At 34.7% G+C, this 25,148-nt stretch overlaps 1 protein-coding gene and 2 pseudogenes across 2 annotated transcripts; all 3 read left to right on the forward strand.

Annotated features, from left to right (window-relative positions):
- Positions 1-2,908: 2,908 nt before the first annotated feature.
- On the forward strand, positions 2,909-3,283 carry LOC146924265 (uncharacterized protein At4g28440 pseudogene; annotated as a pseudogene).
- Positions 3,284-8,855: 5,572 nt separating this feature from the next.
- Positions 8,856-10,245, forward strand: LOC146924266 (F-box/FBD/LRR-repeat protein At5g56420-like; annotated as a pseudogene).
- Positions 10,246-15,944: 5,699 nt separating this feature from the next.
- LOC146924267 (uncharacterized) lies at positions 15,945-24,342 on the forward strand. Of its 2 annotated transcripts, XM_085709258.1 has the most exons (8): positions 15,945-16,475; positions 16,612-16,794; positions 16,951-17,133; positions 17,282-17,458; positions 17,608-17,817; positions 18,303-18,554; positions 18,663-18,736; positions 23,794-24,342. In XM_085709258.1, exons 1-8 carry the CDS (start codon positions 16,248-16,250, stop codon positions 24,149-24,151), a joined length of 1,665 nt encoding a protein of 554 aa, XP_085565384.1. In that variant the 5' UTR covers positions 15,945-16,247; the 3' UTR covers positions 24,152-24,342. The 2 variants fall into 2 exon arrangements, with proteins under 2 accessions (XP_085565384.1, XP_085565385.1); XM_085709259.1 differs by lacking the exon at positions 16,951-17,133 and having other exon boundaries at positions 16,123-16,475.
- Positions 24,343-25,148: the final 806 nt, after the last annotated feature.

Below are 25,148 nucleotides of genomic sequence, written 5' to 3' on the forward strand. Positions count from 1 at the left end.
TATTGTTATTTTAATGTGAAGTTCATTTGTGTCATTAAAGATTATTAGAGATTATTTGTATTGGACACAACACAACACAGTTCTCACAAGTCAAAAGGACTTGTGCTATAAGATATAAAGCATACCAGTTTAATTGCATATTTGGATTGGAAGTGAAGCATATTTGGACTTGACATAATCATTGTCTGTTCTATTATTTTGTCAAACTCACTTATTTTTCAAAAGCTACATTTTAAAGTTTTAACAAAATCACACTACCAATATGATTTCATCAAATTCACTGTGATTCGAAAGCCATTTTCTGTGGACTCCGTGATTAAATTAGAAGTTACCAAAGAACTTGTATGGTTTCAGCCGCTTCATCAAATGTGTATGTCTTTTTTTTTTTGAAGGGTGGTCCAATATGTCTTTATCACCAATACATTACTCATGGGTTTTCCATATTGGCTAAACTAAGGCTATGTTTGATAAAAATAACGGATAGCTGATAAGCTAGCTGAAAGTTTTTAGCTGATAAGCTAGCTGATAGCTTTTAGCTGATAAGCTAGTTGAAATGTTTGGTAAAATTAGCAGTTTAACTAGCTGATAAATGTAAAATGACATAAAAGGGTATTATTAATTCAAAATATAAAGTTTATATAACTTGATATTTAAATATCCAGGAATTCTTAATTCAATTTTGTTTTTTAAAAAGTAATTGAAATTTATAAATTTAATATATCTTTTATATTGTAAATTAAATTTTATTCACTAAAAAATTTATTTAAGTATAACGAGGTATATATACTTTTTTGTCAACGGAGGTATACATATTTTTTGTTAACAACATAAGGCAAGAGAGATAAATGGAGGTATTTTGTCACAAAAAAGAAGAAGAAGATAAATGGAGGTATATATTGTCAGCAACATAAGGCAAAAGATAAATGGAGGTATATATATTGTCAGCAACATAAGGCAAGTGAGATAAATAATAACGAGGGATGTATTTGTCAAAAAAAAAAAATAACGAGGGATGTATATTTATTAGGGGAAAAAACGAGGGATGTATATTAGGGAATTGTAGGTTTGAATTAAATTATAATAAAAGGGTAAAAATGGATTTTAGATAAAACAATAGGGGTAAAAGTGGAAGAAAATATGAGAAGCTATAAGCTATAAGCTCAAACGCTACTTGGAATAGCTTCTGAAAAATAACTTATAAGCTCGTGAAATAAGCTATAAGCTCATGGTCAAAAAGTGTTACCAAACAGAACTTTTTTTGTCAAATAAGCTTATAAGCTATAAGCTAAGAGCTAAAAGCTCTTTTTTGGTGTTTACCAAACAGACCCTAAGAAAATTTCTTCCCCAACAATGGAATGTCAATGTGCTCCATGCTATCAACGAAGTATCAAAATTCATTTCTCTGTGTTCTCATGTTAAAAATACATGCACATTTTCTTTCTTGTATTGTATCACACCACTCACCGAACAAATTTTATAAATGGGCCGGTTTGTATGCTCAAGGTGGGCTTTGTTTGCATTTTGAACTGTGCTACTATTTACACCCCTGTAGTTAGCACATTCATTCTTCATTTGAGTGGGATTATGGGAATAGATTTGACCATCGAAGACAAACAAACAACAAATTTTGTTTTATAAAAAAAAACATTGTTTAAAAAAAAACAAACTTGGTTAAAAATAACAAACTTTAATTTTCCAAATAGATAGCATTAATTAGTTTTATTAAAAAAATAAAAGAGTACTTGAGAAAGGATATAAGTGAGAAATCATACCCTTGAAATACCAAAACGACAATTAAATAGAAATTTTAAATCCGCGGTCGAACAACACTTTAAAAAAACGGAGGGGGTATTTGTTATATTTTTTTGGAAGATATTATATTTGTTATATTGTTGATACCATTGAAAAAGATAAGTATAATTTGTTACACTATAGAAGTGCAGAATATATATTATCTATACCTATAATTTTAATTAAATTTTTATAAAAAATATTGTTCCTAATTTATACTTTTTTTTTTGGTGATTGGCCGGGATTTGAACCCCGTACCTTGCATATTTTATGCATTGTCCAAACCAACTGAGCTAAGCTCATGAGGACCCTAATTTATACTCTAGCACAATAAAAATAGCATACAGAGCACTCCCCGTGTCTGTCTTTTTTTTTTTTAAAGAAGGCACTCCGTATCCGTATAAACGCTAGTATTGTATAAAGGGAATAAGATATTTTATTGGATTGTATTTTTTATTACTCCAATTATATCATTTAAAAAATTTACCTATAAAAATACTATTTTATTGGTGTTATCGAAATATACTCTCTCCGTCCCATAATAATTGAGCCATTTGCAAAAAAAAAAAAAAATCCTAAAATAACTGAGTCATTTCACTTTTCAATACAATATTAATTACTTTTTTCCCTTTATAACTCTAATTAATACTATTTTCATCACTCCCAATTCAATATATTTCACTTTGCATTGATGATAGTGGAGAATACACCAATACTTAACAAGAGCACTTAAAACCATTTTTTTCTCTCATTTATTTTTATACATTTTTCTTAATACGTGGGAAATGAGCAAATGATTAGTTAATCTGAGACGGAGGGAGTATCAGAAATTTATTATTATTTTTGTTATATTGTTTGTAAAAGATAAACATCATTTTTAAAGGAAAAGATAAACATAGTATTTTTAGAGTAAAAACAACCTAATTTGTTACTATTTTCTAGGAGATAACTATTTAGAGGAAAAACAACCTATTTTTTTTAGAGGAAAAACATACTATTGTTCCCCTCTCTCTATACACTTTTATCATAGCCACGGTTTTTCAGTTTTTCGATCACTTGTTTTCCTTTCACTCGTTCTCTTCTCAGTATTTTTTTTTTTTTTTCAAGCGATTTAACTATGGCTCTAACACCTGTGTTCATCAAGGTGCATGACCTACGCCCTGAGATGGAAGACGTCTACTTGACTGTGAAAGTGATCAATGTCAAGGATGTGTCTCGTAAGGGTAAGATACCAGTGACTGAGTCTCTCGTAGGCGACGAAACTGGCATCATCATATTCAGAGCGATTGGCCGTGATAAAATCAATCGAGTCAAAGAGGGATCAACCATTATAGTGCGCAAGGCAAGGATACTTATGTATAAAGGTTCGATGAGACTCGGTGTTCGCAAAGCGGAAGACATTGAAGAAGCTGCAGAGCCTGCTGCCTTCATAGTCAAAGAAGATTGCAACTGGTCGCTCATCGAATTCGAGCGAGTTCAAGTTCGTTGTTAGTTGTTTTTGCTAATACCGCTCCCTTTTTTCCTTAACTAGGTTTTAAGATGATAGAATGATGTTATAGTAGTTTAATTATGAACTTTTTGTACTTTTCATATAAGCTAGTATTAGTATCATAATTCTTTTTGTGCTTTTGAATTCATTTATTGTTTATGAACTTGGTAATTTTTTTGCTTATATAACGGCTTACTCGTCTTGATTCATTTAGATTATATGTGAAAATTTTGCACCTTTCCTTGTTCAGTCATATTTATGCCAGCTGCCACCAAGTCTGTATCTTTTGTGCACCCTAAATGCAAATTTTGTACTTGATATTCACTTGATGATACTGTTATATATTTGGGTACCTCTAAATAGCAAGTGTTGCATCTTTTGTGCTTAATGAATACTCAATATTTTAGAGTAGACCAGGTAATATTTCTTTCCACTTGGGGTTAGATAAATAAGCTCAAAATTTGTTTGTTTCCACTTATCCATGTTCTGTGTTAGAAATGCTTGGAACATGAACAATTTACAGGAATAGTTGATTGTGGACTGATGAAGTCTACTGTTAAATTGTTGATTTAGTTTGTTAGTTCTGTTATGCTCTCTGGTAGCTTACCAGTGGTAGGTAGTTAAATTGGTTTTTCTGTTTTAGACTTTTTTCCAGCTTTTTATGATGATGTCAAGTCAATTTTCTTTTTACTCAATTACTATAACGAGAAATTCTGATATAGTCACAAGGGATTGCGTTAGCAGGACCCATTGAGACTATTTCTCATCCCATATTTATGATAAGAAGTACTACCTCGTATTCTCAGTAATTTTTTGGTAAAGATCTAAACTGAATCTCAGTAATTTTTTGGTAAAGGTCTAAACTGAATTTTTGAAAATTTTGTTGATATTCTTCGTAACTTGCCTTATGTCCTTAGGTCCACAAATAAGATTTGACTTGGAAGAAAATTATGTAACTATTAGGGGTGGGTCGGCATGGTTTGGTTCAGGATGAAAACTAAATCGAACCAACTTGAACTATTTGCTAAATTTAAAATAATTGAATTGAACTAAACTGTTTATATTTCGAACTGAATCGAACTGTTTCAACCTGAACTGTTATGAACGGAACTGAACTGTTATTGTTAGTACCGTTGAAAAATAAAATAAAAAAACCAAACAAAATCATATTTTAGTTACCGAACTGAACCGAACTGTTTTGAATTGAATTGAACTATTTTGAACTGAACCGAACAGTTTCAGTTCAGTTTCAGACCTAATGGTTCAATTTTTTTTTTTTTTGATTCAGTTCGGTTCAGTTTTTTGGTTTTTTTCCCAACTCCTACTTATACTTATATCATTAGTGCATATCATTGTCACTATGTGCATGTCCACTTCAAATTTGTCAATTTTTCAAAATGATGAAAGACTGTGCAACCCCTAATCCCGATAATATCAACATCGCCACAATAATATTTGAAGTGGATACTACAAACAAGGGATATCTTTAATGGAGATTCTTCACATTGATTTTGAATTTGATTCACAAAGTGTGTTTCTGGAGACAAAAATTTAAAATTTGTTGATGGACACGTGTTCAAGTCTTTCCCTTCCTGTAGATGCATTTTTTTTTTCCTTCTAATACCCATCCAAGACTTAAAACTTTTTTGCTAAAACTTTTGCAGCTTGCTCCACGTAAGGTCTTACAACTCGAAAGTTTATCTATATAAACTCGACTTGTAAACTTACATGAGTTTGTCTAAAATTAAAATTATATAAAAATTATATATATATGACATGTGTAAGCTAACATATATAATATTGAAAATAGGTCAATTTTTTTTTTGAATCAGCAAATATTATTAAACGCCATCCCCGCAAGATGCGAGGTATGGACGAAACAAGATACAAATGGTGCCGCATATAAACGGTACACCTTAACCACCAAACAAAACCCTGAAGATAAACCCACCTAAACACATTACCACCTAAGACGAACACCTTCACAGAAACAAAACACTGTAAACACAGTATCCACAACCACCCATCGTCACTACTCACCCCCAAAGAAACACCCATCAAAATAAAACTACCAAATTTCAACACCCAAGCAGAGCCACGTTCGAAAAGCTCCTAACCGAATGAACATGCAGGTTCCACAACCTCTCAACCTCCGATCCACCGAAAGAGCACAAAACAAAAGTGCAAAAACCAACTTAAGCCAAAGAGCTGACTCCCGATCTCGAATCAAAAGTGATTGGCCCACTAGACTTTAGAACCAAATCAGCAGGTCACCCCTCGCCCCCGGAACACCAGAGAACACCATATCAAGTCAAAACAGGATTGCAGCTAGACACCAACTTCCGATCTAGAAGCAAAAATAACCGGCCCATCGGACACCAGCGCGCAAAATGTAAGACAATAGACATGATATGTGATAGGTGCAAACAACAAGCAAATCAAAAGGAAAAGGCTCATCGCAACAGACATGCACCCTCCAAACACCCTAAACACCTTAACAATCCAAAAATGCAAACAAGAGCTAGCGACGCCGACCATGGACCCGTGTAACAGAGACTGCCTCCAAAAGAAATCACCCCAACAAACACCTGGCTCCTCACCTAAATAACACCAACCACCCCAAAATGTAGCTCCCGTCTGGCAACCGTTCAGATACCAAATTCGAGTCCAACAAACCACGACTGAACCCCCACTCAAATCTACCACCTTCACCTCAACTGAAACACCACCACAACACCAACCCACAACAGAAAACAACATCGAAAAACACTAAAAATAACGGACACACAGTGACCCCGGAGGGGGTCTGCCACCAAATCAAGCAAAATCTGAATCTACACGACCACCAACGCTAACAACCACAATCACCACGATCCTTACGACGACAAACGATCCGGAAGTTCATTGAAGGAGGATTAATCGTGGATGACAGAGATACTGCCACACTTGCTGCCGTTGGAAACGGACCACACAGACCAGTAACACACATCACCCCTCCACACCGCACGTCCGTCACCACCTACATCACCACCGAAGTGCCCTCCACGCATCACCACCACGAAGTCGCAAGCTCGGCCTCTCCCCTAACAGTCACGACACTAGAATCCAAAAATAGCACCATCAAACAACACCAGCAGCTATAGCACTACCGCCTCACAAAGAAACTTCCATTTGATCCGTGACAGATCCACCACGCCTAAGTGTTTTCAAGCAAAACCACATCCCTGTAGAGAGAGCAGTTCACGTGACCACAAACCAGGAAAATACCTTCAGCCAGTTGAAGACAATCACAACACTAGAAACAGATTGCAGTAGCTTAGAAAAACAAGTGGTTAGCCAGCCAGGTTTGAAACACGGTGAACCCAAGCCTCACACCACTTTATCTGCAACCCATCACCTCCAAAACCACCAAAAAAGTGACCTGCTAAACATCTTCGCCTAGATCTGTAACAGATCGCGACTTAAACCGGAAAAAACGAAAAAATTGGACGCGGAACAAACTGGATAGGAACATGGAAAAAACGGACGCGAAACAGGGCAAACAAGGGGATGAGAACGGTGGTGCGGAGACGAGGTCTCGTCGCACCACCACCGCCAGGGATCTACATTGATAACGTCCGGATTTGGATACAAGGGGGAGGAAGTTTGTTTGGTCTAGAGAGAAGTCAGAGAAATTTTAGAGATAGAAAAAAATAATTGAAAATAGGTCAATAACGCAAAATATAACATAATTGTAAAGTCAAAGTATACATAACCACCATAATAAAGAGTTATGTTCAACTGAGCATAAGAATAAAAATTTAACTTGCAAAATCATAAGTTTCATAAGACTCTAAATAATCCAAAAAAGCAAGTTTCACATCTAAAGTTGTTAATAAAACTATCCTAAAACTAAACTAGTTAATTTCTTCAAAAGTTCAACCCTTCTAAAATTTCATAACATCATTATCATCGGTGTCTTCATCTCCAACTTCAGCATTCTTTTCCAGATGATAAAAGGTTTTCAATATTAGAACTACATATATGACTTGAACTCACTTCAACATTAATATAAGCACTTTGAGCTTGAAAAAAGAATTAGGTTTTGAATGTTTTTTAAACGTAAACTCAGTCGAGTTCATATCGAGTTTAACACGTGTTAACTTGATCAAACTCGTCAAACATTTCGATTTTAGCAAAAATCGAGTTTACCTCCGAGTTAACGAGTTTACACTCGATTTGTAGAACACCGCTCCACATTCCAATCTTTACGTTTTAGATTCTATTTTTTTCGAATTTGTTGTATTTTAGATTTTAAAATTTGAGGTTATTTAACGAACTAAACCATTTTTTTTTCTTTTTCAAAAAGTGATTTTTACATGTAGTTGTATTCAAACAAATTAAGGCCCCGTTTGTTATGGATTAAGGGCTCGTTTGTTATAGCTTTTTTAAGGAAAAAATCACTTATTTTACAAAAATAATCACTTTTAAGAGTTTTGCATCCGTTTGTTACAACTTTTTAAAAAAATCAGAATCTAAAAAAAATCTAAAAACAGCTTCAAATGAGAAGCTGTTAAGAGCAGCTTCTCAAAAAATAGATTTTTTTAGAGGAGAGAGAAAATATATTGTTTAAAAGATTGAACTAATTTTGTAACAAAAAATCTCTTTTATATAGTTGTATCCAAACAAACTAGATTACTCCATCCGTTTCAAAATGAGTGTCGCTTTAGCAAAAAAAATTTGTTTCAAAATGAATGTCACTTTCGGTTTTCAATGCAATAATAACTTTTTCTTTTCAATTGCACCCTTCAATTAATACTATGTTACACTACTTCCAAAGTATTATTTTTTCTTTAATGAAAACAAACCAATAGTTGATTAGGATAATTTGGTAAAATTGCTATGTCATTTGACTACTTTATTCAATTCCTAAATCTGTGTGCAATTGGCTAAAGCGACACTCATTTCGAAACGGAGGGAGTATTTATTTAAAAAAAGTAATTTTTATTACGGTAAACAAACGCAAAATAGATTCTGATTTTTCATAAAATCTCTAAAATATAATCTCTAAATTATTTTATGTCAAAATCACTTCTATTTTAATCACTTTTATTTTATGAAAAATCATAATCTATTTTGCGTTTATTTACCGTAATAAAAATCATTTTAAAAAAAATAAAATTTATACCCTGCTTGTTATAGTTTTTTTAAGAAAAAAATCACTTTTTTTTTCTAAAAATAATCTTTTAAGAGTATTGCATCTGTACAATTAAAAAAAAAATTAAAATCTATAATAAATCTAAAACAACTTCAAATTAAAATATGTTAAGATCAGTTTCTTAAAAAGAAAATATAATTCAAAAGATTGAACTAATCTGTAACAAACACTTGTTAAATGTCAAAATCATTTTTTTTTTAATAAGTAACAAACATACCCTTTATTCGGTCAAAAAAAAAAAAACAAACACACCCTTTATAGAAAAGCACACGATATTTTTGAATGTAAAACCAACTGTCCCCAGCATCCCTCTTCCTTAAATTTGAACCCAACTGAAAACCGTTCTGCTTGTTTAGCTGCCTCTAACCTCTTTCAGCAATGGAGCCATGGGAGGATAGAATAAGCAATTTACCAGATGATATCCTGTGCCACATTCTCTCTTTCAACCCTACCAAAAACGCGGTTACCACTTCCATTCTTTCCAAGAGATGGACTCAACTATGGCGCTTTGTTCCTCTCCTCGGCTTCTCCGATATCAAATTGAGAGACCGTGAATCCATTCTCCTCTTCAATCAGTTTGTCGACTATGTTATGCTCTCGTGAGAAGCCAATGGTAATCATTCCATCGACAGTTTTATCTTCGACATTGAATATGCAGCTGACCGTAATCATGTCAAATCTCTTAGCATTCCCAAGCTCACAAAATGGGTTAACCTTGTTGTTCAACGCAAAGTTAAGCATCTTCATCTCCTTCTCAATTTGCTCAATGATCCGATTCCCCCCGGTTTTCTACTCCCCAAATTGCCCGATACTATCTTTAGTTGTAAAACATTAGTAACCCTAAGGCTTAGTTGGTTCGATGTAAATGGTTTTTCGTTTTCTTCAGTTGGATTTGGATTTCCATCGCTAAAAACCCTTCATTTGGACCGTGTTATGTTTGTTGATGAACGAGAGATTTTGTTGCTTCTTGATGGATGTCCCGTTCTTCAGGATTTCAAGGCATGCGATGTATATACGAGCAATGTGGTGACTGAAGAAAGTATCAATCAAGTGTTTCATAACTTAAGCTTAAGCAAGTTGATTAGAGCAGATATTATTGACGTTAATTGTGATATTCCAATGAAAGCACTTTTTAATTCAGAGTTTCTAAGAATACAACTATGGGAGGTTCGTTTGATTGTTAATATGATATATGATTCATTTGTATTTTGTTTTAATGAATTTCCTACTGATTTTTTATTTTGTCTTTCTTCATAATTTAGGCATATACTCCGTATGATTTGCCTACCTTCAATAATTTGACTCACTTGGTGATCAACTATTATTTGGATATGTTTATAGAAGTGCTTCACCACTGCCCTAAACTTCAAATTCTTGAACTTTACCAGGTTTGTTAAGATTAAGAATTGTAACTTATTATAACTTTATGTGTTAGAACTTTTATGTTTAATTTTGTTTTATGAATTATTATTAACAGAAGACACAAGCTGATTGGGATGAGAACAATGAAGGAGGAAAAGAACAAGAAAGTTGGGTGGATCCAAAATCCACTCCACAATTTCTTTCATTATATCTTAGAACTTGCACTATTCGGGACTTCGCTTTTGTAGACCTACAACATGACCTTATGTTAGCAAGATATATTCTAAACAATGCAGGAGTTTTGCAAACTATGACAATATGGAGTGACAAAGAACAACCTCAAATAGAAAAGGAACTATCCTTAACTCCAAGGGCATCCAAAACTTGTCAACTGTCAGTTTATTGATAACATATAAGACCATGTACAATGGTAAAATACATTCAACAACCTTCAACACCCACTTTTTCAATTCTCAACATTCCACATCATTTTCTCTCTCTTAATTCAACACTCATTCAATTTTTACATCTCCAATGGTTTTTTTCATTCAACACTCTACCCCACCACCTTTCATTTCTTATTCTTATTTAATTTTATATTTTTGTTTTTATAATTACATAAAATTACAATTATCAATTATAATTAAATTAAAATAAAGAAACACTTAACAATTTTTTTTTTGTTTTTGTTGGGATCTAAAACTTCAAAAGAAAAGCTAATAATAAGATTAAAAGAGTGAAAAACTTGGTTTTTTTTTTGTGTCCAAATCAAATGATCCAAGTCTCTATTTATAGAGAAAAAAAAAATCATGAATTTTGATAAAAAAAATAAAAAATAAAAAAATTATTTGCAATGAAATAATTGAGTCCAAATTATTAAGAAGATAAAAATCCAAGCAGCCAATCATAACAAGCCATGTGGCGTTTGCGGGCCAGCTTTCAACTTGTTGAATCCTTTCAGCACCCTCTTTCATCCACATCATCTTCAATAGTCTTCCTCCAATGATTCAACAAGTTGAATGGCACATTCAATAGGCCATTGGAGATGGTAAGTGGATCCTTCTTTAGGGGGCCAAAAGTTACACAATGCTAGTTTGGACTCCACTTATCAGCATCCTTCTATCCTCATGCCAGTTTACACCATTAGAGACTGAGAAATTGGCATAATCTCTATCAAAATCAACTAATCAAAAAAGGGCCAGAAGTTAGGGGGTCAAAATATCTATTTTTTTATAAGGGGGCCAAAATCGCAACTTTTTGAAACATAGGGGTGAAAAGTGCATTTAAGCCTTTAATTTATTGTCGAATTCGATGGCTTGAGTTAATCAAATAAGCTTCGTCTTCATATTTTAGAAAGTTTTATTTTTAATAGATAAGGCTTATAAGAATTTTATTTTATATGACAAAGATATCATTGATCAAATTGGTGTGTACTCTTCTTATAAATATATATACCTTATTTGCTAAGGGATTAACTTTGTTTTATTAGTTTTGAGAATGATCCTGTATATTTGTGTATGTAGTATGCATTGTTATTTGACTGAAATGACATGAATATGATCCATCCTTATGTTTCCAAGCATGTTAGTATATCTCTATCTGTAGGTGTGGAACTAGTTAAAGTTAGTTTTTGCATATTAATACTTGTATTATCCCATGTCGTTGCATTCTAGCTATATGCATCTCACTAATTTAACTTTTGTCATTAGAGAGTTAATATATGCATTGTTTAAGTGAATTTAAATTAAGGTATTATAGTTTATACAATTTTTCAAAATGCATTGGCACATGATATTCTTGAGAAATTCTTGAAATATATATGATTGTATTTGAGAGTGAAGTGAAACTCTAATTAAATCATTTTGTGTTTGATTGGACTTTTCTTCATTCTTATATTTCATTTGTGAAGTCTTTAGTTTATTTGACTATCTATTCTGCCAAGACTTTTTTAAAAGGATAAAGTGACATCTAAATTGATGTGAATGTAATAATAGGATCAAATATGGTTCTTATACTTGATAGAAGAAAATTGAAGAGATATTTTATTGATAAATTTATGAAAAATATGTATAGTAGAGTCATGAAATATTTGAGAGATACTATAAAATATTATATAGGTATATTATGGATTATCCATTGCATTAAAATATTAATACAATGATGTTTGATGAAAATTGTTTATGAGAAAATATATATTTATGGGATTTATTTTTCATTGTGAAATTGTTGTCACTTGAAAATTATTCAAGTAGACCTGTAAAATAAATCTATACATAAATTATATTTTCTCAATGTTGAGGTTTGTCGCTTAAAATTTATCTAAGTAGATATGATGACGTATATCAAAAAAGTTTGTTTGACAATGTATGAAATAGAGAAATGCCAGAGACACACTCCTTAACACACTCTTTTGACACACTCCAATCATATTTTGCCACCTCATCCCATTTTTTCTTCTCTATACCTAGTAACCGGTTGTACCTGTTGAAAAAAAAACATATTGTTTTTGTCTTTTTTAAATAAAATAAAAATATTAACTGCAACTCTATTTTATCTCCACAAACTCCATCGTTCCTTCTGGATCTATCCATGGCTTCTTCCAGTTTGGCAAAAGTTTATACATGGTGTTATAAAAAATAATTAATTGCAACACTGTCGTAAGATTTGGCAAAGAAAGCAACAATTTTTTTCCTTCTGACGGTGATTTGGGTGAACATTTTCTTCCATTTCTCTCCATTCTCGTTCTCAATTTCAATTCCCTTCTCCTCCCGTTCTAATTCAATTTCATTTTCAACTTCAATTTCTAACAACCATCCCTCTTCTCAATTGGTGTAATTGCAAAATGAAAGAAAAAGAATAAGAGAATCATGTTGAATCTGGTGATGGTGAGCATGGAATCGTGGGTGCCGAATTGGGGATGATGACATTTTACCATTGGTATTCAATGAAGGTTTCCATGGTTGTCTCTTTCTCTGCATTCTCTGCAAAATAAAAGACACTGGTGGAAGACGGTGGACAAATGTAATGCTTTTTTTTTTTGGTACAAAAAAATAAGGCTTTTTATTTAAATAAACTTGTGGTACCGGTGGCAGGTTAAATTCATAAAAAGAAGTGGTGATTTGGCTAATTTTTATTGGAGTGTTTTAAAGAGTGTGTTAGGGAGTGTGTGTCCCTGCCATTTCTCTATGAAATATTGTTTAGGATTGATGAACCATTGCATCAAAATAATGCAATGATGTTAATTGAAATTAAATTTCAATAAGAATAAATCAAAATGTAGAATTATTTTATGGGATGTTGTTGCTTGAAGTCATTCAATCAACCTGGTCTTCAATATGAACCAAACTTCATTTTATTTGAGTAAAATCTACCTCCAAAGTCATAATGGATTAGGTTATAGTCTCTACACACTTAAATGAAGCTCATATAGATACAGATGTATTCATGAATTAAGTTTAGGGAACCAAATTTAAATTTAAAAGTACTCTCTCTGTTTTACATTAGGCGTCTCATTTGAGTTCTGCTTCCAAATTTAAAAGTACTTCATCCGTCTCACGATTATTATAGAAATGGAAAAATATGTATCATTTACTAAAACATCCTTGTTAATTATAGTTGCTGAAGTAGCTAAATATGATTGAAATGCAATAAATAAGAGTATGTTTGTGAAAAAAAATGTTTTATTGGTATTGTGACACGCCATAAGTGTACATCTATACATTAGTTTTAGTATAAGAGGTTGTCGAATCCACATCGTTTCTTTGTTTATCTAAGACTAGTTTCAAAAGTATTTGTTTCGTGTTTGAAAATAAAATACTGAATTTAATTCAATAATAATGAGAGACCGGAATATACTTCTCGTCGACCGTTGATACTCACAAAACATTACTTTTATAATTAAAACAAGATAATTTTCTTCGTGAAAAATAATTAAATTAAAGATTCCGCTTACTCTAACGTACATGTGCCAGAAGTCAAATCTTGTAATTGTCCGCTTTCGCATGATACGAATTACAACTTGAAAGTCCTGCTTTTGAAAAATAATTAATTCAACTCAATTAAAGGTACAGTTGGTTTTCGCACTCTCCTTGTCGGATTTTTAACTTATAACCAACAGCTTTCACGAGCATGATTATATTTCTAAAATCTCTTTTTCCTTTTTTTAATAAAATTTCCTGAGTTTGACGGTAGATGATAGGAGTGTCTTCGGAGTGCCAACCGAGTTGGGATGTTGAATACCATTCTGCCCATTCTCCTGGCTTAACAAAAAAAAAACTGAATTTTCTAAATTATTTTAAAAAACACTTTCGCTGTGTTTAAAACTTAATTTCTTAATTTTCTAAGTCCAATACCGTTGCCGCTCTTTCGAGCGTAAACAATATATCTATGTTCCTACTTTCGCAGCGAAGCTTTCAGTTTGAATAAAGAGAATTTTCGAACTAAAAATATACTTCTCGTTTCAATTATATAACATACAATTTATTAGAGTACAATTTGGAGTGACGATCCTAACATTCTGAACTCAAAGTAAACTACTGAGACATGATAAAATAATATTCAACTTCAACCCCACCATCACCAAACCCATACCCTTCATATTCAACTTCTTACTACCCAGAAATTTATGGATACATTTTTTTTTTTGAAGGAAGAAATTTATGGATACATAAACACCATTTCACCTATTTCATCACAAAACCCATACCCATACCCATACCCATGCCCATGCAACAACATTCAACAACAACCTCCACCACCAAATCCATACTCTACTAACACAAACACTATTTCAGCTTTACCACCACCAAACCAAAATCCTTCATATTCAACTTCTTTCCACTCACAAATTTATGGATACCCTAACACCATATCAACTCCACCACCACATAACTCATCTTCCTATTCAACTCCCTACAACCTACACATTTATGGCTACCCAACACACAACAAACTCATCACTGTTATTCACATTCTGTTGAATCATTTCCAAAAGAAAAGGTTGTTCATAACTCCATGAATGATCTTTTAGAAGCTTCAGAAAAAGCTACAAATGACTTCAAAGCTATAGATCAAGCTTCAAGTCAATTTCTGAAAGCAATATCTCAAAAGCTCTCTGATTCATTTAAATCATTGAGAGAGAATTTGCAAAAGATATTCATTGATGAAGATTCAAAAGAACCGAAAGATGAAGATGAATCAAATGCAAAAATACTGGAAAATGCTTCCGAAAATGTAGCTGCAGACACAAATCTTCAAACCATGGTGGAAGAAATGAAGCTCGCTGCTCCATGTCTGAGGCCACCAATCCACCATCCACCAACCCATTCCTGCAGCCGCCGGCGAGACCGCCGGATCTTCCCAAAACTGAAGCTTCACAACCAATAACGCAGTCTCCAGGTCCGGCGCTTTCTCCACCGGCAAAACCACCGGACGTAGGCTTACCTCTGTTCACTACATTGTACAACGTTCTAGCTCCACCACCGACATCTCAACCACCGCCTAAGCCGCCGGATCTACAAACACCACCGGAAACAGTCTTTTCTCCACCGTCATTCAACCCTTTTTTGCGGCCGCCGGCGAAACCACCTAATTCCGTCAAAGCTTAGTCTCAATCTCCGGTACCACCTCTCACAAGCTCACCACCGCTACCAGTAATAATATGACCAACCCTGAGCCGTTGGATCACTTGGCTGTTAGTTTGGTGAAATCTGAACCATGTGCAAGAAGCACAATCCGTGTGACACAAATTCCTCCAATAGAAGCTTGCCATGTGGTAGCGGTCATATTATATCTTTGTTTTTTGTGTTTTTTGGAATATTTATTTTTATGGGGAATTAGTCACTTTAGTCCCTGAATCGGAAAGGAATCGTCATTTTAGTCCCTGAATGCAGATAAATTGTAAAATAGTCCCTGAATGTAGACTCTGTTAGTCAATTTAGTCCCTGAATGCAGACTTCGTTAGTCAATTTAGTCCCTGAATGTAGACTCCGTTAGTCACTTTAGTCCCTGAAATTGACTAACAGAGTCTACATACAGGGACTGTTATGCAATTTCTTTGCATTCAGGGACTAAAGTGAAGACTCATTTCCCATTCAAGGACTAAAGTGACTAATTCCCCATTTATTTTAAATTTGTATTTTTATTTGTATTTTTTTCTTTTGGTAATATAAATCGTGCATTTCTTTAGTAACCAATAATATCTTGGGAGTCAAGAAAACAGTGTAAGCAAAAAAAGGACTCTATAGTCAAAGAAAAATAACCGTTTTTGCCTTATGCTCTCATATAACCGTTTCCCAACTGATTTTTTTTATTGCAGAACACTTGTTATAAATACAGCTCGTCCTTCCATATAGTATCTAGTCTTGCAAAACAACTAAAAAATCACAACAACCACAAATATTTTCTCTCATGGCGGAAAGTAACTCCATTGATATGAATGCAACTACCGGTGATGAACGTGATATTGAGATTCATTCAAGTTTCACTAATTTCCTTCAGAATGAAGACCCTTTCTTCTGTTCATGGGGTAGAGATTCAAATGCTAACAAGACCGAGACTGTAGAAAAGGAGGAGGATGGTTCTTTGGAGAAAAGTGAATTGACTCATCATGTTCCTAATCCTCTTACCAGTGATAAGGTAATCTTTACTTTCTGTAATTTTTAAATGTGACTTATGGTTCTTTATTTTTGATATATGAATGCCTTACATTAATTCATTCCCATGCAAAAATGCCTATATATTCAATGAAGTTTCTTGGTAATTTTGGTCTTAGATTATCGGTTTCAAAGCGGAGAAGGACAATTCTCCAGAAACTGTTAAGCAGTGTGGTGGACAATCTACAGGGGATTCAAATGCTTGCAAGAATGTGATTGGTTCTAACAAAGAAAATGAGGATGCTTCTTTGCATAAAACTGAATTGACTCATCATGTTCCTGATCCTATTACCACTGATAAGGTACTTAATCTTACTTTTTGTAATTTTTAAATGCCACTTATGGTTCTTTATTTTTGATATCTGAATGCCCTACATAAATTCATTCCCATGCATGCAAAAATACCCTATATTCAATATACGTGAATTGTTGAAGTTTCTTGGTAATTTTGGTCTTAGATTATTGGTTGCAAAGAGAAGGACAATGCTCCAGAAACTGTTAAGCTGTGTGGAGCATCTACAGGGCCAGGGGATTCAAGTGCTTACAAGAATGTGACTGGTTCTAATAAAGAAAAGGAGGATGCTTCTTTGCAGAAAACTGAATTGACTCATCATGTTCCTAATCCTATTACCACTGATAAGGTAATCTTTACTTTCTGTAATTTTTAAATGTGACATATGGTTTTTTATTTTTGATGTATGAATGCCCTACATTAATTTATTCCCATGCAAAAATTCCTATATTCAATATATGTTAATTGTTGAAGTTTCTTGGTAATTTTGGTCTTAGATTATTGGTTGCAAAGAGAAGGACATTGCTCCAGAAAATGTTAAGCCGTGTGGACAATCTACAATGGATTCAAATGCTTGCAAGAATGTGACTGGTTGTAACAAAGAAAAGGAGGATGCTTCTTTGCAGAAAACTGAATTGACTCATCATGTTCCTAATCCTATTACCACTGATAAGGTAATCTTTACTTTCTGTAATTTTTAAATGTAACTTATGGTTCTTTATTTTTGATATATGAATGCCCTACATTAATTCATTCCCATGCAAAAATGCCCTATATTCAATATATGTTAATTGTTGAAGTTTCTTGGTAATTTTGGTCTTAGATTATTGGTTGCAAAGAGAAGGACATTGCTCCGGAAACTGTTAAGCTGTGTGGACCATCTACAGGGGATTCAAGTGCTTGCAAGAATGTGACTGGTTCTAACGAAGAAAAGGACAAGAATGTGACTGGTTGTAACAAAGACAAGGAGGATGCTTCTTTGCAGAAAACTGAATTGACTCATCATGTTCCTAATCCTATTACCACTGATAAGGTACTTAATCTTACTTTTTGTAATTTTTAAATGCCAATTGCTGTTCCTATCAGTGATAAGGTAATTTTTGTTGTTTAGATGACTTATAGTTTTATATTTGATATACCAATGCCTTGCATTATTCAATATGAATGAACTGTTAATTTTGGTTTTAGAATTTTGATTGCAAAGTGGAGAAGGTCAATGCTCCAGTCAATGCTAAGGAGTGTGGACCATCATTACTTATATGATGTATAATAATATACGTATTCATAAATTAATAAATGTATAATAATGCTAGAGAAATTGCTAATGTTCCCTTCTATACTTTTCAGTTTTCTTATTGAACTTGAAATTTTTTCAAATTAGTATCTTGTTTCTTTCTCTAATTTTTCCTTTTAATTGTTCTTTTTTTTTCCTTGTTTCTTTCTCTTTCTCTTTGCATGTGCATGTAATGGTGAAATTTATTCCTTTTCTCTCTTCTTTTTTTATCTGTTGTTACTTAGGAAACCAAGCTTGATCAAGGACTGATATCATTTATTAAGAAAGTTAATTCAATTTTCACACGTTGGAGTTGGGACCACAATCCTTCCAAGAATGAGCTTGGTTCTACTTCTACCAAAGAAGGAGAGAATCTTTCTTTTCCTTCTCTAATGTCCAGATTTGTGGTTTCCTTGAAAACCCTTGGACTGTGGTTGCTATTCTTGCCCATTCTGCTACCCCTTGGACTGTGGTTACTCTTCTTCTCGCCCTTTCTGGTATACATCTTGTTAAAATATATTCTGGTCATGAGTGTGTTTTGTACAATGCATGCATGTGATCAATTGTAAACAAGATTTTTTAAGTTCTTTGATTGTTTTTTTCAGATTATTGATCGGAACAATGCTCAGGATAAAAGGTGCTGCATGTCTGCAAAGAAACGTCGAAACCGTAAAACTAAGTAAGATTAGATTGAAACTTATTTCTTGTCCTATATAATTAGGCTTTGAATCATATATTTGGTAAAGTTAGAGATTATTTGGATTAGACACAGCATAGCTATAAGAGTTGAATGGCAATTGTATTTCATTCTGTATTGCTGCTACATGTATTTAAGTACAACGATATGCCTTAGCATTAAGAGATAACTACCTAGCTTATTTTATGGTAACAGCTTTATCTACAAACAGCTGTGCAATTAGCTGTGCAATTCAAATTTGAAATAATAACAAGAGATATGTATGACAGATCACTATCCTTAACATTAGGATTATTTTGTTGGTCTAACACGCCCCCGCAAGATTGGTGTTCCGTCAGTAACACCAATCTTGTTTCGTAACTGTTGATGACGAGACTTCGAAAGCGGTTTGGTGAGACAATCGGCAGGCTGATCAACTGTACAAACATGTTGAACTTTCAGTTTTCCTTGTTGTACCAAGTCTCAAACAAAGTGGATATCTATTGAGATGTGCTTCATTCGACTGTGGTAAACTGGATTATGGGTAAGGTAGGTTGCACTGAGGTTATCACAAAGAAGTAAAGGAGATTGTGAAATAGGGACGCCTAACTCAGTCAGTAGAGAATGAATCCAAGTAACTTCTGCTGCAAAATTCGCAAGAGCTCTATATTCAGCTTCATTTGATGATCGAGCAACAGCCCGTTGCTTGGAGGATTTCCATGATATTAAATTAGAACCATAGTATACAAGATGAGCAGAAGTTGAAGTGAAATCATCTTTGTTGCCAGCCCAATCAGCATCGCTATATGCAGTGAGTGAAGAGGACATGGGTTTTTGCAGCAGTAAGCCATGAAATATGGTACCTTTAAGGTATCAAAGAAGTCTTTTCAATGCTGTAAGATGTGTCGCAGTGGGCCTCTGCATGAATTGAGCAAGCTTGTTGACGGTGAAAGCAATGTCAGGCCGAGTTAGAGACAAATATTGAAGGCTGCCTATTGTGCTTCTGTAGAAGGTGGTGTCAGTGCTCGGAGAACCATCATCCTTACACATGGGTGCGCTAGTAGACATTGGAGTGAGGACAGGTTTGGCGTCTTGCATCTTGGTTCTTTCAACACCCAGAAAGTAATGTAAGTTGCCCAAATCTTTAATTGAGAAAGTGTGTGCAAGAGCTGCTATACATTCATTGACTTTGATGGAGGAATTACCCGTGATGATAATATCGTCTACATATACTAGTGTGTATAGAACAATGCCTGCAGTTCTGAAAATAAACAATGAAGAGTCAGATTTGGAATTCACAAAGCCATAGTCACATAGAAATTTTTGTAAGGTTTGAAACCAAGCTCGTGGTGCTTGCTTGAGACCGTAGATTGATTTTCTTAGGCGGCAAACATGATGTGGTTTTTCTGGATGAATGAAGCCAGGAGGTTGTTGCATATAAACCTCTTCACTCAAGGAGCCATGGAGAAATGCATTAACATCTAGTTGACGGAGTGGCCAGTTATATTGCAGTGCTAAAGAAAGAACTAGTCTTATCGTTGTTGGCTTGACAACAAGGCTGAATGTTTGTGTGTAATCTAGTCCCGGTCTTTGATGAAAGCCTTTGGCCACGAGTCTAGCCTTGTACCTGTCAATATCACCATTGGGTTTTCTTTTGATTCTGTAAATCCATTTGCAACCTATAAGATTTGTAGCTTGAGGTTGAGGTACCAACTCCCATGTGCCTTGTTGGATTAAAGCATCAAATTCTTTACTCATAGCATTGCGCCATTCACTGGATTTGAGGGCTTGAGAAACACATGTTGGTTCTATTGAGGAGGCTAATGGGTGCTTTGTAGTGAGGAGATATTTTGGATTAGGCTTGTGTATTTGGTTCATGGACCTTGTAACTATGCAAGTAGATTCCTGCGACGGGTGCGATGTTGATGATGCAGTTCCAGTAAAAGATCTCGTGGAAGAGTTAGTGGGAACTTGAGAAATTTGAGGAGATGAAGTTGGAGTATGTGGAGTGGGGGAGATAAGAGGTGTAAGTGATGAGTTTGAATTTTGAGGAGAAGGTGGAGGAATAATAGGATGGTTAAGGTGTTGAATAATAAGAGGATGATGAGAAGGAAAGTGCTTGTTAGTGTTTGAATTTGAATTCAAAATAGAAGACGTGGATGAGGCATAAAGATTCAATAAATATGGAAAGAGTGACTCATGAAAGGTGACATGTCTTGAGAGATACAACTTTTGAGTGGGTGGGTGATAACATTGGTAGGCATGATGTTGTGTAGAATAGCCAAGGAAAACACATGGCATGCTTCGATTGGATAACTTATTTTGAGAGTATGGTCGAAGCCATGGGTAGCACAAGCATCCAAAGACTCGAAGAGTAAGATAATTAGGAGTGGAACCAAACAGAATTTCATGAGGACATTTGTTTTTAAGATGTGTTGTTGGCATGCGATTTATTAAATACACCGCCGTTTGGAAGGCATAACACCAGAATTTTTGTGGAACATGAGAGAGAGAGACACGAGGGTGAGCGCTGTTTCTACTATATGACGATGTTTGCGTTCTGCAATACCAATATGTTCGGGAGTGTATGGTGGGCTGATATAGTGAGATATACCGTGAGAGTTAAGATATGGCTTGAGTTTTATGTATTCAGTGCCACCATCAGTGTAAAGGGATTTAACTTTGTACGAAAACATAGTTTCAACTTTTGAATGAAAATTTGGAAATATAGTAACAACATCAGTTTTACTTTTTAACGGATAAATCCAAGAATATCGAGTGAAATGATCAACAAACACTAGATAATATTTGTAACCATTAACTGAAGGTGAAGGTCCCCAAACATCAGAAAATAACAGTTCAAGAGGAGCTGCGGTTTTGATAGAAGAAACAGAAAAAGGAAGCTTATGACTTTTATTAATATGACAAGAATTACAATGAAAATTTTTATTTTCTAAATTCCTAAAATTGCCACAACTGGACATCATTTGTGCAAGAACTCTGAAAGAGGGATGACCGAAACGAGCATGCCATAAAGAAGGAGAGGCGGAGCAGGTGGAAGCAAGAGCAGTGGGTTGATATTGAGACATAGGATGAAAGGTGTAGAGATCACCGTTACTTGAACTGCGCATCAACGTCGCCCCCGTGACCTGATCCTTCACACAGAAAAAGGTAGGATGAAATTCAAGATATGTATTGTTAGACTTGCAGAATTTCTTAACAGATATGAGGTTATGTTTAGCATTTGGGACACAAAGCACATTATTTAATTTGAAAGTAGTATTGGGGGTAGGGAGGGTAATAAAGCCAACATGTGAAATTTTCAAACCTGTGCCATCACCAATCTGAACTTCTTCTGGACCATCATATTCGGACTGAAGATGCATATTGTTCAGATATGATGTTATATGATGACTGGCTCCAGTGTCGAACACCCAGTTAGGAGCAGCTGAATGTGAAGCAGAAGCAAAATTTGCCATTGGCTGATTGTTGCATTGCAGCAGCTGAGGACAGTACTTAGCAATATGGCCAGGGAAAGAGCAAAGTTGGCATCTCGGTGGAGGTCTATTTCCACGTGAGTTGAAACCTCGACCTCTGCCACGTTGATTAGAACCACGCGTGTTGAATCCATGATGTTGAGATTGTCTGTAACCATTGTTACCACGTCCGTTTGATGGAGTTGGAAGAAGACCGTCATTTTTAGAGTTGCGTTGATTTGCAAGAGAGGTATGATTAGCAAAATTCGCTGTAGGCACTTGAATGTCAACCTGGGCAGCTTCTCGGTGTAGGTAGTCATCGTGAGCGAGAAGATGGCTATGAAGCTCCTCAAAAGTGAAAGGGTGTTCGCGTGTGCGAATGGAGGCAGCAATGTCATGATATTCAGATCCAAGTCCGTTGAGAACATAGAGAGTAATATCATCATCAGAAAGAGGTTTGTCAATAACTGCTAGTTCATCGGCAAGACTTTTAACCGAGAACAAATAATCAGTTATGGACTTATCACCCTTTGTACAGGGCTGAATTTGATTTTTGACGGACATAACATGAGAACGAGATGTGTTAGCAAACTGTGATTCAATAGCATCCCATAAGGTCCGAGCAGTCTCGTACGATGCAAAGGAGATGCTGTCAGCCTCTGTCATGGATGACAGAAGGAGGTTGATGATCAGCTGGTCGAGTGTAAACCAATTTGTATATTGAGGATTGGGAGCAGAGACACCATTGTTATCAATGGTTGCATTTTGGGTTGGTGTGGTTCCATCGATATGACCAATGACTTGAATACCAGAGAGGAGAGTGGTGACTTGACGTTTCCAAGCACGGAAATTGGGACGAGACAGTTTGAAGGTGATTGAGGCATTTAGAAGAAGGGATGGTTTTGAGTTAGAGGTATTGGTGGCCATATTCTAAGAATTGGATCGATTATTGCTGTTAAGGTTGAGGAAAACCTGATACCATATAAGAGTTGAATGGCAATTGTATTTCATTCTGTATTGCTGCTACATGTACTTAAGTACAACGATATGCCTTAGCATTAAGAGATAACTACCTAGCTTATTTTATGGCAACAGCTTTATCTACAAACAGCTGTGCAATTCAAATTTGAAATAATAACAAGAGATATGTATGACAGATCACTATCCTTAACATTAGGATTATTTTGTTGGTCTAACAATAGCTCTCACAAGGACATGTGCTATGAGGTCTAAAGTATACAAGTCAAACTATAGTGGATATTTTGTGATGTTAGTCTATGGTCTGTTGAACACTAACTAAAAAAATGCTTTCATGAGTTATAATGATCTACTAATTAATGGTTTTCAGTACATTAGCTTGATAGTTGATATCATTTCCTTGTTTTCACATGATTAGGACAATTTAATGGAGTTTGGCATAATCATATTGCATATTTGGATTTGAATGGAGTTTGGCATAATCATATTGTCTGTCACCATACCATGATTTCGTCAAACTTATTGTGATTCCTCTTAGTCTTTGGTCTGTTGAACACTAACTAAACAAATGCTTTGGTTTGTTGCATATTTTTGGAATTGTCTCAGGAGGGATTTGACATCATTGGCACCTGTGTTCACCAAGGTGCAGGATCTACACCCTGAGATGGAAAATATCAACCTAATTCTCAAAGTGGTCAAAGTGAAAATCGTATCTCGTAAGGGTCAGATGCCGGTGACAGAGTCTTTCGTAGGCGATGATTCTGGCATCATCATATTCAGAGCAGTTGGTGCTGATAAAATCAACAAAGTTAAAGCAGGATCAACAATTATTCTACGCAAGGCAAAGATATTCATGTATAGAGGTTCGATGAGACTTGGCGGTTGCAGAGCTGAAGACATCGAAGAAGCCCCGCCTGCTGCCTTCACAGTCAAAGAAGACTGTAACTTGTCTGTTCCATATTAGTTTCTTCAGGATATGCTTTCTTTGTTTCTTTGTGACAGCTTTTTATAGCTTATCTTTAGTTCTTATATGCTGAAGCCGATCTATTGTATGCTATTGTCTAGGCTCAGCTAGCTATAAATAACTGTGTAACAAAATAATCCACTATTTTTACTCTTCATAATAGCTATGTCATACGCTGATTTTTAACCTAACTTGGATAAGGTTTTTTCAGGATAGTTTATGAAAACAGATTATAATTTATATGAAAAACCCAGTTTGACTATATTTTCTTTGAGTATAGAAATAGCGCTTATACATAAGCACTTAATTTTGGTGTTCATCTAAATGGGCCTAATTTGAAGTAGTTGTTCTTGATGTTGTGGAGATTCATGGTTTAATACAATCAATGTTGCCTCAATTGCAATCTGGTTGTGGTTGCAGATAAATAGAAAGCTTAGAAGTCGTGTTTGAACAATTTTTTGAACACTTGGCTATAGTTGCTTGATATGATCAGTGGCATTAATTTCTTATTTTTCATACTGTGCTAATTTGTTCAATTTATGATTTTTGTGGGTTAAAAATGCTTTAGAGATGGGAAGTGTTTGGATTTACTTATGGATAACGGATTCGGGCTTATCTGTTTGCTTAAGCAATTGACACAGTGATCTGTAGAAACTTATGGACACAATACATATGAGAAGTGCTTATAAGAGTGGGAAATGCTAGCTATTTCTGATGCCTTATTCAGACTTTTAATTGTGTTGCTCTAGCATGTGGCGTTTGATACTAGGTTCATAGACCGCCAATCTGCTATAGGTCAGAATCTTGCCGCCATTGAAGCATCTATTTGGCATGTTTTGCATGCGAGTAGTCTTGGAGCCAATCCGGTTCGTGTAGTTTTTTCTTATTCATACTGGTGGTCAATCGAAGCACCATGGCTGTTTAGGAATTCACGAAGTTTTTCCTTATTGTGAAAATTGTTACCATCTTTAATACTCTGTCATGTTATTAACTGACA

Source organism: Medicago sativa, chromosome 5 (assembly GCF_051527215.1).
Source record: "Medicago sativa cultivar Bolivia chromosome 5, Bolivia_mono, whole genome shotgun sequence".
NCBI classification, from domain to species: domain Eukaryota; kingdom Viridiplantae; phylum Streptophyta; class Magnoliopsida; order Fabales; family Fabaceae; genus Medicago; species Medicago sativa.

Excerpts from the sequence above, each read along its gene's own strand:
- LOC146924267 (XM_085709258.1), top strand. The coding sequence starts at position 16,248 with ATGGCGGAAAGTAACTCCATTGATATGAATGCAACTACCGGTGATGAA. Across the intron at positions 17,459-17,607 it reads ATCCTATTACCACTGATAAG|ATTATTGGTTGCAAAGAGAA; the intron begins GTAATCTTTACT and ends TTTTGGTCTTAG. Across the intron at positions 18,555-18,662 it reads TCTTCTTCTCGCCCTTTCTG|ATTATTGATCGGAACAATGC; the intron begins GTATACATCTTG and ends TGTTTTTTTCAG.